This window comes from Pipistrellus hanaki (genome assembly GCF_964339955.1).
Source record: "Pipistrellus hanaki genome assembly, chromosome: X".
Lineage (NCBI taxonomy): Eukaryota > Metazoa > Chordata > Mammalia > Chiroptera > Vespertilionidae > Pipistrellus > Pipistrellus hanaki.
In genome coordinates this window covers 35,016,693-35,032,884 of record NC_140524.1, presented here as the reverse complement: position 1 = coordinate 35,032,884, position 16,192 = coordinate 35,016,693, and the positions used below count along the sequence as shown (strand labels likewise).

Below are 16,192 nucleotides of genomic sequence, written 5' to 3'. Positions count from 1 at the left end.
AAAAATTAAAATTTTTTTAATGGAGTAGCAGGTCACATTTTCTACATTCATTTAATCATCTTATCTCAGTTTTTCACCTCTCCAATTTAAACCCTTAATCTCAATGCTTCCCAGCTCATTATAAAACATTTCCACTTACATATCCTGTTATCATCTTAAACCTGGCTGATCATTCATTCAACAAGCAATGGTTGTGTTTCTACAAAGTACTGCAAATTTTGTAATCAATAAAATAGGGCTTCTCCTTTCCAAGATGTCAGTCTAGTGGGAAATAAAAGCATGCTCATGAATGATAACCACGCAACCAAGTAAATGCTATATAATAATGCTATATAATTCCGGTAGGTCTGAGGCTCCTGTCCATGGCCGCTACATGTCAGGAGCAGAAGGGAGGGGTGGGAGACCAGGGCACTGTCTAAAGGGACCTGAGGATGAATGAAAACCTAAGGGAAGAAAAGAGCGAATAAGGTGTTGTCATGGGTGGACTGAAAGAAGGGATGAAAATGGGCGCAAGGCAGGTGGAAAGAGAGAAATGCAAATAGTCAGGAGGGATGAACTATAAATCGACTAGGAAGGGAGGTGGGCGCAAGAGAGGATGCGTCCGTCTCACTCACTTCTGGCGCAGGCTTTCCTCCCTCTCCTTGTCCAGGAGGCTAGGCCAAGGCTTGTCGCTCCCGTAGGGGCGTGAGTAGCCGCCATAATAGGCGGACGAGGAACCAGAAGCGAAGGGGGTCCCCCGTGTCGCAGAGGGCCGCTCTCGAGAGCGTGACCGCGAGCGGGAGCGGTAGGGCTGGTTTCGGGAGCCTTGGCTGAGGCCACTTGACTGATGGCTGAGGCCATTCCGATCCCCAGAACGAGAGCAAGAATGCGAGCGAGAGCGGCGGCCCCGCGGGGAGCGGGCGGATTTGCTGGGCTTAGGGCTCCTCGACGAACTGCGGCGCTTCACCCTGGAGCCCGCGGCCTCCCTCTCGGGGCTGCGCGAACCAGATACCGGAGCCATCGCTGCCGCGGCGTTCCCGAGGCGGGGGAGGGGGAGGGGGCTATCTCTCTAACCTGGGAAGGTAGCGGCTGCTTGGGTCGCAAAACCTGTCACCACACTACTACCAGAATCTGAAGAAACCTTGGAAACAGTTCCGGGTACTTCGGCAAATATCTTCCCCGGACTTACTAGCTAGCGCTGCCTACGGAAGGCGATGTGTGTAACGGCATAAATAAGCCGGTGGGGCAACCGGATCCGTACGTTCTTCCGGTTCCGAGCGAGGTTGCTGGATTCTAAACTGGCTGGAGACCATATCTTTTCTTCATCCTCAAATGGAAATACCTGAAGAGAAGGACGAGACGACAGGCCACAGCACACTTTTCACTCAGCGGCCGTATGAACACCAAAGCCATGTAATTTTACATGTTTCTGTATATGTGTACGTAGGCGAGCGCGCGCGCGCGCGAACCCCCCCCCCCCCCCGCAATTTTCCGTTTCCAATTCCAAGCAAAATAGGTAAGGTTTATCTTAATTGGTAATTCCTAAACTTCATACTGCCCAATTAGATTAGAGGGCACACAGACTATGTTAATGACTTGATCATACAGTCCAGTTAAATTTGCAGCCTAGAGAAAAATTGCACATTTTTCTTCCAGACAACGACCTCCACCAATTTACTCCAGCAAAATGAATTTGTAATCCTCCCCTCCTTGCCCGGCCCCTTAAACTAGTCCCATCATATACTAAGTAGGCAACACATGGTCAATTATCATTATTTCTATTCATTTTACAGTTTTTAAAATGGAACACTAATTCTACAGACTTTAATTTTTGAAGATACAGTGAATTTTACTACCCTGTTTCCCCGAAAATAAGACAGTGTCTTATATTAATTTTTTCTCCCAAAGCTGCGCTAGGTCTTATTTTCAGGGGATGTGTTATCTTTCCACACGCTAGGTCTTATTTTCGGAGGATGTCTTATTTTTTGGGAAACACAGATAGTAGCTAGATGACCTTGGTGCCTTTTCTCCTAAGACATAACTTACCAGACCGTGAAAGCTAATGCCATTAATTATTGGGAAACTTTTTTTTTTTTTTTTGGAATTTAAAGATAAGATGTAGGACATAATGTTAAATGGAAAAAGTGGACCACACTATTGGATATCTCCCCCCCGCCCCCAACACACACATTGGTGAAGAAAGGTAGAATTTTATTTGGAGATAAAATACACTATGAGTTATTCACATTTGTATTTCCACTCAGGACTACAGAGATTTTATTTAACCTCAATAATATTATATTTGTATTTCCTTTATTCCTCACAAATATTCCATCTCTCAATGTCCCCAGTACAATTACTCATTTGTTTTATCCCACAATTCGCATATAGTAGCGTCAGTGTAAACATACACTGAAGCTGTAATGAAATAATTACTACAAAGTGCTGAAGATTTTTTATCCTTAGGGTATAACCCTACTAGGGATGCATGATGAAATTACTGTATCTTAAACTGACATAAAAGTGTTTCTCTGTGTGATTATGCCACTAATTTAATACATGGATTCATTTGTTTAGTTTTACTTTCAATATTTAGGGATTAATTTTTGTTGTATAACTATGTTGGATATCTTCTATGTAAAAACAATTGGTCGTGGGTGAGGACCAAGAAATGAAATAAGAGAGCGGCCAGACTACTTGTTTCCTAGGAAAAGTTCGTTTTTTGAAGTTCACTAAGGCAACTGTTCCAGTCTAGGCACTGTCCATGCAGCTCTTCCAGGAGCTCATAGACTCCCAGACTGCCGTAACCGGGGTTTTCATGTACTCCAGCCTGTGGCGATCCCTGGCTCGGGAACTCTTTCTGGCGCCTGGTCCAAGTGGTGCTGCTGGTAGTGGGACCTGCTGGGACGCGAACGCAACCAGGGCATGGCTGTAACAGGGATGGGTGCTTGCTAGAAGGGTGTGAGTAGGGGTGTGCATGTGAGGGCTCTAACTTGCAGTTTAGCTGACTACTTAGATTTGGGTGAGGGCGCTAGCTATCCTGAGGAAGGAATTTCGGTGGATAGTGCAAGCTGACCTGGGGTAGGGCGAGGGGCGGAGAGCACAGACCCACACAGGCACACCGAGCCTGGAGCCCTGGAGAAGTGTTGGGAGAAGCCTCTCCGCCTGACACTCGATGCCCACCAGTGGGCGCTGGGCTTGTTGCCCTTAGGTCAGAGACAGGGCTAAAAAAAAAAAAAAAAAAAAAACCCAAAAAACGCTGAGACCTTAGCAACTCCAGCACGCTGGAGCGATAGCAGTCTACCTTGATCCGTGGGCTCTAAGCACCACTCTCCTCTCCCGGGAGTCAGTAATTAATGGATGGGACTCTCGGGTTCTGATAGGATCTACCCCAAAATCCATGAATTGGACTAGTAATTCAGATGAAAAGATAAATTAGGAGACTACTTGGAGTCTCACTGCGGGTGCCTGCATCCTAGCTTTGCTTTGCTTTTGCTAGCTGGCTAACCTGGTGAGTTGCTTTACCATCCTGTTATGCCTCAGTTCCCTCATCTGTGAACTTACTGTCATAATAGTATCTACCTCATGGGGTTGTGAAGATTAATTGAGATAATAACAGTAGACCACACTTAGATGGTTCTTACTGTGTTCCAGGCAATAGTCTAAGTCAGTGGTCGGCAAAATCATTAGTCAACAGAGCCAAATATCAACAGTACAACGATTGGAATTTCTTTTGAGAGCCAAATTTTTTAAACTTAAACTTCTTTTTAAAAAAAAATATTTTATTGATTTTTTACAGAGAGGAAGGGAGAGAGATAGAGAGCCAGAAACGTCGATGAGAGAGAAACATCGACCAGCCGCCTCCTGCACATCCCCTACCGGGGATGTGCCCGCAGCCAACGTACATGCCCTTGACCGGAATCGAACCCGGGATCCTTCAGTCCGCAGACCGACGCTCTACCACTGAGCCAAACTGGTTTCGGCAAAACTTAAACTTCTTTTAACACCACTTCTTCAAAATAGACTCACCCAGGCCGTGGTATTTTGTGGAAGAGCCACACTCAAGGGGCCAAAGAGCCAATGTGGATCATGAACCGCAGTTTGCTGACCACGCGATGTTTATTTTGGAACTTGCATTAAAATCAACTTTCTGAACCTTTTCTGGGATGAGAGAACAACCCCTCACACCTCAATTTCTCTAATTCCAGTGAAAATTAGTTTTGGGACTTATTTTTGTCCAGTTAGATCTAATAATAGAACGAATCCTGGCAATAAAAACTTTCAGGAATAAAATAATTAAAATTAAAATGAGGTAAATAAATCTTTTTTATTTTTTTTCATTCTGGAAAAAAATGGTTTTGGCTTGTGTGTGACATGTGACATTTTGCCACTGTGGAAAAAATATTTTTTGCATCTCATTTCCAGATTTCAAGATATTAAGCACACCAACCAGGATTTATAATCATATGCTATGTTTGGACTCAAGTTTTTATACTGAAAAAAATTTAGATAATCCAAGTGGGATTTTAAAATTCAGGGGTGGGGAATGTCCAGACCGTGGGCTACATAAGGCCCATGAAATCATTTGATCTGCCCCTTCCTAGGAATTAGGGGTGAGTTAATTAAATGCTTGACCCAAAATAGCAGGCTATATATTTATAAATATTTTTTATTGATTTCAAAGAGGAAGGGAAAGGGAGAGAGAGATAGAAACATCAATGATGAGAGAGGATCACTGATCAGCTACCTACATGTCCCACACTGGGGATCAAGCCTGCAATCCAGGCATGTGCCCTGACAGGGCATCAAACCCTGACCTCCTGGTTCATAGGTCGACATACAACCAGTGAGCCACACCGGATGCCAGTCGGATTATAGCTGGCTAATTTTTAAGTTGATAATTTTGTATGGCCTACGAATGATTTTATAAATATCCAAATGGCCCTTGGCAGATAAAGGGTTCTCTACCACTGACCTAGTGGTTGATCTTCTCTGAAGGAAGCCTGCATGCTCTGTCTTGCAGGCCATCCCACTGCCTGGGCTTGTGAACCCTCACGTGGACCTGTGAAGAGAATGGACTGCATACCCAAAAATGTCCCCACAGTGCAGACAAACTATTGTGGGTTCTTCCTTTAGCCAGGGCGTCCCCCAGAAGAAAAAGAGGTACTTAGCTTGGGAGAGCCCCATAAAGTGATGGCACTACTGCTCCACCATATTCACCCTTTCACTGCCAGGCCCCTCACCATTTGTCTCATGTGCCAACTGAAGGTGATGTTGTGTGAGAGCTCCACAAGAGAAAATAAGCATGGTCTGTATGAGGAGGTGGCTGAGGCCAGGACTCCTTCTGAGGGAACACCCTGCTGCCTTGGCTTAAGGGGAGGAGTGGCATAAGGCAGGTCTTCCGTGAAAAGTGAAAGCTATGGCATTCAGCGTTCTTAGGATGAAGGTTATGTTATCACAGCAACTGACCCCAGAGGTGTGCACTCAAGGCTTGGAGAACCCCAGTCCGGGCCCCGGGCTACGGGAAGTCAAATGAGACCCAGATGCACTTCTCACTAAGCAAGTCCAGGGAAGTGCTCTGTGTTGTCTCCATTATTTCTCTCCCAGAACCCCAGCATGTCCTAGAGGTGCCCCATGAGCACCAAACGACTGCATGGTAACACAGTGTGGCAGTTCCATGTGTGCTCAGAGCAAGCCCTGTGGCCATCGCAACAGCCCGTGATGAGAATTCAGGCAAATGTATATCTGTCCTGTTTGAAACAACTCAGGCCTTCACTCCCCTGCTGGGCATACATTCACAGGCCTCTTCTCTGCCTTTAAAAGTCCCTTTTCACATCTCTTTGGAGGACCACACTCCTGTGTCACCCATAAAGAACTGTTTCTGGCCCTTTCTTTCCCCTGCCCTTTGCTCTATGGACTTGTACATAAAAGGGTTGCTTAGACTTTTGATTGACAGGCATTCCCAAGGCAGATCTCCAAGGTTCTGATTACATTACACTTGTCTGAATTTGGATCCAGCTTACATAAATGTAGTTTTCAAAACAAAATTTGCCCCATATAGCTCACAGCCTCTTCCCACTGCATTTGAACTCCCACCTTAATATTTAGAAAGTTCGCTGGCGGGTGTTCTTCGTTGTGAAAGCAAGAGTGCCTCCAGGGCTATTACACTATTCCATGCTGAACCTACTGAACTCCTTACAAGATCCTGCTTATAACTCCTCAGCCACAATAAGCATGTCCAAGATGGTGCATTCCTCGGTAAACTCATTAGTCTACAGAGCCAAATATCAACAGTACAACAATTAGAATTTCTTTGGAGAGCCAAATTTTTAAAACTTAAACTTCTTCTAATACCACTTCTTCAAAATAGACTCGCCCAGGCCGTGGTATTTTGTGGAAGAGCCACACTCAAGGGGCCAAAGAGCCACAGTTTGCCGAACACGGGGCTAGGGTCAACGTACTTTTAGGAAGCCAGATTCTAAAGTCAAAGTTACTTCCTCCTATTAGCATAGTGAATTTCTAATATACACTTTTGCCATATTTGGAGTTTACTTTGAGATAAATTATCTTTGGGGAATTAGTTAATTTTGGGAATTAATTTGAGAAGACAACTCTCTTTGCAAAACTAGGCAAGGGTAATTTATTTTTAAAAAATATATATTTTATTGATTTTTTACAGAGAAGAAGGGAGAGGCATAGAGAGTTAGAAACATCGATGGGAGAGAAACATCTATCAGCTGCCTCCTGCATACCCACCCCTGGGGATGTGCCTGCAACCAAGGTGCATGTCCTTGACCGGAATCGAACCCGGGATTCTTCAGTCTGCAGGCTGACGCTCTATCCACTGAGCCAAACCAGTCAGGGCAAGGGGTAAATTATTATATGTAGCAATGCTTTGCATATTGTTTATGTCTCATGCTGCCATACCACCTTCATACGTCTGGCACCGGAAAAAAGTAGAGTCTTGTTTAAAAAGTATGTATGTGTCAGACACCATCCACTTACAGGAAATATTATAGATTCACGTTTTCTTCTCTTTAAGGCAGCCTGAGTATGACCAGCGTTCTTTGTGAGTGTGTGTCAGACTGGGTGTGAGGGTTCACGGAGGGATTTGTGCTGACTATTCCCACCTTCCAGTCTCAGGTTGGGAAGGCTGAATGTGGTCCTTTCAGCTGTGGCCAGAGAGAAGAAATCAGGACTGGGTCTGACGTGTCCTAGAGTTTACATTTGTACCGGCCCTGCAGTTCAGTGGGGACTTAAAGCATCCAGAAACCTCATGTTTAAAAGAGAAGGAAAGTTGGCAGCTCTAGGAAGTAAGAAGGTTTGACTTAAAAACCATCGAATGGAAATGAGCATACATGGGGTGTTCTCCAATTTACCACACTCCCACAAGGCCTGAGCCCTCTCACTAGTGATATCATCTGTCTGCTGAAGCCCAAACACACACACACACACACACACACACACACACACACACACACTCACACCACTTGAGTGACATCGGACACCCAAAATCGAGAAGGTTGGAAGAAGAAAGGAGTAAAAATTAGTGAGCACCATGGCAAAGAGTGGATGCCTTCCCATCACACTGGAAACGCAGAAGCACCGAGACACTGACTTTGGTTAGCTCCCAGCAGAGAGGAAAGTCTAATGACACCACTGTACCTTCTCTTCAGTCATTGCAGTCATTTCCGGGTGACTGTGGTGTCCACAATTGGTCACTTTTAACGTGAAACCCCACTAAATGAGCCTCACATCACTAAAGATTACTGCAAAACCAAGGCTCATCTGGGAAGAACTTAATGCCTCTTAAAAAGTGGGCCTGGCCTCTTCACTCCCCAGCCCCATTCCCCTCCCTTGGCAGTTCCACACAAGGAGGCCAGCGGGAGAAAGCAAAGGTACAACTGCTTCCTTCCAATGAGAGAGTCTCTGCAACACCGCCCAGGAGACATCTCCTTACACCTGGTGTGAGCAGCACCAAACCCAAAGGTCCCCTGAGTGCTCAGTAGCAGAATCTGGAATTCTCTCCTGGATGTGCAGGGCCAAGGTACCTTCGAAGGCGTGATTGGCAGCTTCTGAGCTGAGGAAGGAAGGAGAGATAATGGGCTTTCCTGGGCTGGAGGGGGGAGGGGAGAAAAGGGAGAGGAGTCTCTCTGTGGCCCCGGTGGAATCTGCTCACTTTTCTTTGAGCCAGCAGGACCCGTGGGCCAGAATATTTCACAAAAGGGAAGGAGGTGAACGGGCTGTGGAGCACACTGGATGGAGTTCGATGGTCACGTTCCCATAAGGCCCTGGGAGCAGCCTTCTAGGCTGATTCCCTCTGAGTGCAGTGTTCAGCCTGATCTTGTCAGCATGATGGAGCTCACCCTGTCTGGAAACACACTGCTCCCTCACTGGGAACACCCTGGATCCGATCTTGCACACACACATCTGTGGTCCCAAAGGGGCAGGGGGGTGATGAGGATGGGAAGGTGGTGGGAACTGAGGAGAAGGCATGAGCCAGTGCAAACTCACCCTGGGCACATGGGGCATTTCTGTGATGTGCAGGGCCCCCTGAAAATGATTCAGGAGGTCACCTTGTGAAAGGAGGCCTCCTTGTCACTGAGTTAAAATGACTCTTCCTCACAAGTTCCGTACATACCCTACTAGTCCCATATGGCACCCAAACAAACACATGCTGAGAATTTGCCTCTTTATTAATAACACAACTGCAGAGGAGGTGAGGGAGGCATGGGTGCCATAGGGTCAGTGGCACCAGACAAACTGATCTCCACTCAGGATCCTGGACAACGACGGCATTCTAGGGCTTCTGCAACAACATAAAGCAGAGGTGGTTCAGGGTAACAGGTGGTGCATTCCTCAGCATCTCTAATTTCTGATTCCTCGAATCCTTGGCCCTCCTATTCTTAAACCAAACCTACAAAGAGAGGGAAAAGGGATGAGTTTAGTATAATGAACAGTCAGTGTCATCACAGAAAAAAAATCACCACAAGCAATATTATATGTCATTTAGACTTCAACTGCATCAGAAGCTATTTGCGTATTCCTAAAACACCTCAGCAAAGTTAACACCACCACCACCCCGGTCAGCTGACACTTGGTGCACACCCCTTACTAGTATGTGCCAGGTACTGCAATAGGCTCATTACTCCCACTTTTAATTTTCGAATGGATTTTGCCAGGTGTTGGATGCAGGTCAAGCCTGAGTTGCACCATTGCTTGGTGGCAGGATAAAGAAAGGTGTGTATCCTGAGAGTTGTCAGCGGTTCAGCAGGCTTCTGCACCCTCCTCACTAGGAATAGTGTCACTTTGTGGGTGTGAGAATTTAGTCATGGTAAACAGAGGGCCCTATTTAAAATCATAATTCGTTTAAAGGCTCCCTATTTGAAATGCCCATCTTCTTTGTGAAGTACATAATTAATTGAAAGGAGCCTATGGGCTTTTTAGATGGAAGGCTTCCTTCAGGGATGTCTAAGGGGTCATTAGTCCTCTGAAACCTCTTGAGAGTTAGAAGGGTGCTCCAGCACGGAAGGCTAGTCATGGAGTCTGTGGCTGGTCTACTGGGCCATGGGAGTTACTGAAACCCCCGGACACAGCCTGCACATTTTAGCCTTTAGTGATAAGCACTGTTGAGTCCAGCTCAACCAGATGCCAATTGAGTAAAACTCTCAAAAACATCTTTGGCCAACCAAAAGTTTAGAGGTAAGAGGCATATCATTGTAACCATTGCAATTTCCTTCCTTCTTTTTTTCTTCTTAAATCCCCACCCAAGGATACATGTCTATTGATTTGCAGAGAGAGAGGAAGGGAGAGAGAGAAATAGCGTATGTGCACCAGCCATGATGAAACCCACAACCTAGGAATGTGTCCTCAGGGTGAGTCAAACCCACAACGCTTTTGGTGCAGGGGATGACCCTCCAACCAGCCGAGCCACTGGCCGGGGAAAACCATGCTTAATTCTTTACACCCCACTCTGTCCCATCCTGCAAACCCTCCTGGGGTCAGAACCAGGTCAGCTCTCTGCTCTGGCTACAGTTCCCGGACCTCCAGCAGAGCTGCTGCTGTCCGCTATGGTAGCTATCTTAGGCACTGCTGCTCAACCAGGAGTCGGAACCCCACCCCTTATTCAAAAGGCAGGAGAGGGAACAGGCTTTTCAAAAAGAGAATCAATTACCAGAGTTGAATATCTACCAACTCCTAGAAAACAAACAAAATTGTTAGAATTAGACTGTCTCTCACTGTTCTAGTTAACAGAGTTTATGTTGTATTTAAATCCTTTTAAGTTCCTCAACTGCACATGTCAAGAGAAATAAAGGGGCATCTCTCCTGCCTGAGACCTCATTTGTGCCCTCCCCTATTAGGATTAGTGGTCATGTGATGCAGAAATACATAGTGTAAACAAGCTTTGGGGGCATCCAGATGTACAATGGTCACATCTCCATAAATGTAAACAAAGCCCACAGCTAGCTGTGGCATGGGCTCATAGTGAGTCTGTATTCCCTGTATGCGTTTCACAAAGCTGTAGACAGACTTCCATAGCTAGCCAGTTTCCCTCATTCTTACCCCCATTATTCTAGCAATGTTTTCAGGTTGATCTATCAATGGGTTTCAGAAACTTAAAATATGGGGTTGTGACTTTTTACAGTGCCTTAGCAAACACTTAAAAACGAAAGGAGAGCCAGGTGATGAAACATATAAGCTATCTTACCCTATCAGCTTAATTAAACATAAGTTGTTGGTATTGAGCGGCAATTTTCAACCTTTTTCATCTCATGGCACACATAAACTAATTACTGTGGCACACCAAATTTTTTTTTTTATATTTTGCCAATCTGTCAAAGAAAAATAGGTATAATTTTGATTCATTTACACCAGACATCTACTGTTGTGCTGGCTGCTGTCAGTTTTGTACATGACAATGTGAGGGAAAAGAAGTCAGAGACCCTGACTAAATATTGACGCGCTGCATGTTTTAAAAATCATTGTGGCAACAGGTTGAACATCACCGATATAGAGTGTTCTGTGGATAAGTTACTCCATCACCCCAATATTTATAAATGCATGGATTTAGCTAAGGGCTTAAGCTTGGCTCTAAATAACTCAGTACAATCTGACATTCTTATAAGCTGCTCCTCTGTGCATTAATCTGACTATTTCCAAAGTCAGGCTGAGGGCCAACATGACTCCACACACACAGAAGTGCTCCTTAAAGGACACCAGTGATAAGAATTGAAGTTTATTGAATGGACTGACAGAGATCAAGGCAGGCCACTGCAAAATATGTGGATATGCCATACAGATTGTTTTTTATGAAAGATACCCGAGAAAGAGCTGCTGGTGCAAGAAGAACACACTGACTCCTCTCTCTGTCCCCCTAAAAGCAGAAATAAATCTCCCATATGAAAGGTACCGTCCCTGCACCAGGAGCTAAAGAGACATCCTCATCGCCAGAGATAGGGAATTCAGGACCCAGAGGCCTATACAAACAAGTCCTTAATAATTATTTACTAATTTACTTCCCCCTAAACCATAATCTACTTAGATTCTTCGCTGATTAAGCACCCAGGCCCCTTTGTCTTGTCCATTCCTCACAAATATATTGTTTCTCCGAGCAGTACAAAAGCTGACTGCTTGGGACATTTTATTGTCCACTTTTCGTGAAATCACCCTATGTACATATTAACTTCCTTTTTTCTCCTGTTAATCTGTCTTGTGTCACTGCACTTGTTAGACCAACCAGAAGAACTAAGAAGGGAAGGGGGAAATTTCCCCCCTCTCCAACAATGCACTTATACATGCATATATGTATATGTTTATAGACATAAATATCTATACTTTAAAAAATATATATTTTATTGATTTTTTTACAGAGAGAAAGAGAGAGTGAGAGAGAGCTAGAAACATCAATGAGAGAGAAACATTGATCAGCTGCCTCCTGCACCCCCCGCATTGGGGATGTGCCCGCAATCAAGGCACATGCCCTTCACTGGAATCGAACCCGGGACCCTTCAGTCCACAGGCTGATGCTCTATCCATTGAACCAAACCAGTTTTGGCAATATCTTACTTTTATAAACAACATATGTTTAATTTTGTTCCCAGACTTGGTGAAATGTTTTCCCCCCTTTAAGAAATTGTGTTCTAAAAACAAAGGGGACATCTATAAGTCTTTCAACAATAAAGATAATATTTAATAAAAGAGATTGTGTTCTGTCTGGTAATGGGAAATAACCGTAAGTGGGAGTTTACATATTCCATTTCTCTCCATAAAGATTCCTGGGAGTAAAACTTATTTGTCAACAGAAAAACACACCAACATGAGAATATCTAGAAAAAAAGGTGTCCAAGTTCTGAAATTGGTTTTAGGATGGCTCTCTGCCAAATGGCATTTTCAGGTTTACTGACCTTCACTCTGGCTTCAGTATCACCGATGCGATTCGCAAGGTCCCTTCTAAGGGGAGAAAATAAGAGGAGCTCAGTACTTGGCATTGTAAATAAAATAAAATGCATGCATATACATTTCATGCTTGTTTAACATTTCTCAAGAACTCCACAAGTAAATTTTTCTGTCATTCCCAGCATCAGGTTTGCTTTATAGATGGTTGCCCTGCCAAATTTAAGGTGGCATAAACTACTCAGCAGTCATAATAAACAATTTTAATGGCCTATTAAAAAATATAAACATTTAGCTGAAACCGATTTGGCTCAGTGGATAGAGTGTCAGCCTGCGGACTGAAAGGTCCCAGGTTTGATTCTGGTCAAGGGCATGTACCTTGGTTGCGGGCACATCCCCAGTAGGGGATGTGCAAGAGGCAGGTGGACGGTGTCTCCCTCTCATCTATGTTTCTAACTCTCTATCACTCTCCCTTCTTCTCTGTAAAAAATCAATAAAATATATTAAAAATATATAAACATTTCTTTTAATTTAGGCAAAAATCTATGATGAACCAAGTATAAAAATTTGAAATCAAAGAAGGATCCAGCATTGCAGTTGTTTGAGAGAACCTCATTCTCCTTACGCTGACTCAAAAAATCCTATTTACAAACCCAGGCCAGGCAATAAAAGAAAAGAAAACATAAATTGAACCACATCAAAATTAAAAACTTCTGTGCAGCCAAAACCGGTTTGGCTCAGTGGATAGAGCATCAGCCTGCGGACTGAAAGGTCCCGGGTTCGATTCCAGTCAAGGGCATGTACCTTGGTTGCGGGCACATCCCCAGTAGGGGATGTGCAAGAGGCAGCTGATAGATGATTCTCTCTCATGTATGTTTCTAACTCTCTATCCCTCTTTCTTCCTCTCTGTAAAACATCAATGAAATATATTTTTTAAAAAATAAAAAATAAAATAAAAACTTCTGCGCACCCAAAGGGCACAACCAGTGGAGTGAAATGACAACGCATGGGATGGGAGAAAATATTTGCAAGTCATATATCTGATAAGGAGTGTATATGCAGAACATGTCAAGACCCCTATAACACAACTCTAAGAAAACACCCAGATGAAAAAAAGGGGGGCATGGACTTGAATACATATTTCTCCAAAGATAATATAAAAATGATTACTAAGCACATGGAAAGGTGCTCCATATTGCTAACTAATCATAAAAATAAATGCAGTTGAAACCACACTGATACCACCTCATCTCATTAGCATGGCTGCTTTAAAAATTAAATCTGCCGAAGCCGGTTTGGCTCAGTGGTAGAGCGTCGGTCTGCGGACTGAAAGGTCTCAGGTTCGATTCCGGGCAAGGGCATGTACATTGGTTGCGGGCACATCCCCGGTAGAGGGTGTGCAAGAGGCAGCTGGTCGATGTTTCTCTCTCATCGATGTTTCTAACTCTCTATCTCTCTCCCTTCCTCTCTGTAAAAAATCAATAAAATATATTAAAAAATTAAATCTGAAAATAACAAATGTTGTGGAGGACGTGGTGATATTTGACATTTGTCCACTGCGACTGGGAATGCATGATTTCACTTGCATAAGGTACTCCTATGGATATAACATAATAGAGTTTCAGTTTTACAGGAGGAAGAGTTCTGGAGATGTATGGCAGTGATTGTTGCGCAGTAAGAATAATGTACTATATAACACTGAACTACTCACTTAAAATGGTTAAGATGGTACATTTTACATTATCAGTCTTTTACCATAATAAATATTATGAAATATAAATTATTCTTATAAAAAATAAAATGGGCAAAGGGCTTAAGAAAGTACATTGAAAGATGTTAAACATCACATATCTGTAGAGAAATGCAGATCAAAACTAAGATGCCACTTCCCATCCACTGAGATGGCTAATATCAAAATAACTAGTGTCGGGAAGAATGTGGAGAAATTGCCCTCCTTGTGACTGCTAGAGCAAACGTAAAACGGTGCAGCTTCTGTGGAAAACAGTAAAGCACTTCTCAAAAAAATTAAAACAGATCACCATATGATCCAGCAATTCCACTTGAGGGTATACACAAAACATTTGAAAACAGTGACTCCCTAGTGATTTTGCACATCTGTGTTCATAGCATTATCCACCAAAAGGTAGGAGAACACAAGTGCCCATGAAAAAATAGATAGATAAGCAAAATATGTATTTCCACACAGTGGAATATTATTCAGCCTTGAAGAGGAAGGACATCCTATCACATGCGACATCTAGGAAGAAAATTGAGGGCATTCCACTAAGTGAACCAGTCCAGTCACAAAAATAAAACGACTGTATGATGCCACTTGTAGGAGGCCTCTGGGTAGCAGAGTTGTTCACTGTGTGCAGTTTTAGTTTAACAAAAGGAAAGGTGTTCTGGGGCTTGATGGCACGGCACGAATGTGCTTAACGCGACTGAACTGGACACCGAGAAACGGTCTGGATAGGGAACTTATCGTTAACCCATACCACAATTTTTACATTACCACAATTTTTAAAACCGCCCCCTGACCAGAAACCAGACTCGGTGCACGTGAGGCCTGAGTGAAAATATTCCCTGATGCGGAAAGGCACCCAGCCCCCGCCCCCAGCCCTGGCGCACAGGTGGCTGTTTGCGCTCAGAAAGGGAGGAGAGGGCGCGGGGCAGAGGCCAATGTGCCGAGAAAATGGCGCCACTTACCGTGCGATCCTGTCCGGGTATGGAGTCTGCTTGTACATGTTTTCCAGCTGCTCCACTTGGACCCGCGAGAACTTGCAGGGAGACATTCGTGGCTTGGGGTTTTGGTGCTGAAGAGGCGCAGCAGGCGCCCGCTGGGCCACAGCCGCGAGCTGCTGCCCGGGCTCCTGCTCGCCTCCGCCGCCTTCCTGGCTGATGGCAGCTTCCTGGCCGATGGCAGCTTCGTGGCCGACGGCAGTTTTGTGGCCTATGGCACCTTCGTGGCCTATGGCACCTTCCTGGCCATTGTCATTTTCCTGGTCGACCTTGTAGCTGATGTCGCCTTCTTGGTGGACGTTATTCAAGAGGCACAGCTCTGCTTCCTCAGCCTGGGCTTCTCCGGGGGCTTTTAGCTCAGAATCAGGTCTTAATTGTGTCTCAAGCTGAGATTCGCCTAGGTTCCACAATCCCAAGTCATGGAAGTCAGTGCATGGAGGAGCCTCCATGGCTTCAATGCAGCCGAGGTAGATCTCCCCCTGGAACTGTGCTCTTCCAGAGAACCAACTTTCTGCAGAGGCTGAGAATGTTTCTCTTTTGGCGCCTGGTACTGGTTAAAACCAGTTTGTAGCAAGTTCAATCTCTTGCCATTCGCTTTAGATTATTCCTATCTTCCTCCCCCTGCCTCCCCTGTCTGCTTCCCAAGCCAGTCTCAGTGGGTGGGATTTGCTCAGGCTGGGAGGCTTCAGGGCCATGGCCAAACACAGGGGCACTATGGCAAAGAAGATGCTGGTAGTGGGTATGGGGGTGTGGAATCGGGGTTGGAATTTTAACCTCCACTTACATCTCCCAGCTTCAGCAGTGTCCTGAGGAAGGGGTGTGCTTTGTTGTGCAAGCTGATGTGGGGTGTGGGGCACCGAGAGATGGATAATGCCAGGTGTGGCCTCACAGAGCCACTGGGCCCCTTACAGAAAAGATGGGAGAATGTCTCAGGAACCGACATTGGGCCCCTGCAGACCTCGGGCCAGTAATTAAGCTGAAATGTTCAAACAAGGGGGCTTACTGCCCTGGGTTTCTGCTAGGACCCTGAAGGCAGAGCAGGCTATGTCGCTGGGACGCCAGGAGGTGGATCTGGGGCTGG

At 44.9% G+C, this 16,192-nt stretch overlaps 1 protein-coding gene across 1 annotated transcript in view; it reads right to left on the bottom strand.

Annotated features, from left to right (window-relative positions):
- The window catches only part of NKAP (NFKB activating protein), a 34,448-nt gene extending 33,288 nt beyond the window's left edge, over positions 1 to 1,160 (bottom strand). Inside the window, exon 1 of the mRNA XM_084870398.1 lies at positions 615 to 1,160. Within this exon, the coding sequence (XP_084726524.1) occupies positions 615 to 1,000 (386 nt within the window). The 5' untranslated portion in view covers positions 1,001 to 1,160. The remainder of the gene's footprint in view (positions 1 to 614) is intronic.
- Positions 1,161 to 16,192: the final 15,032 nt, after the last annotated feature.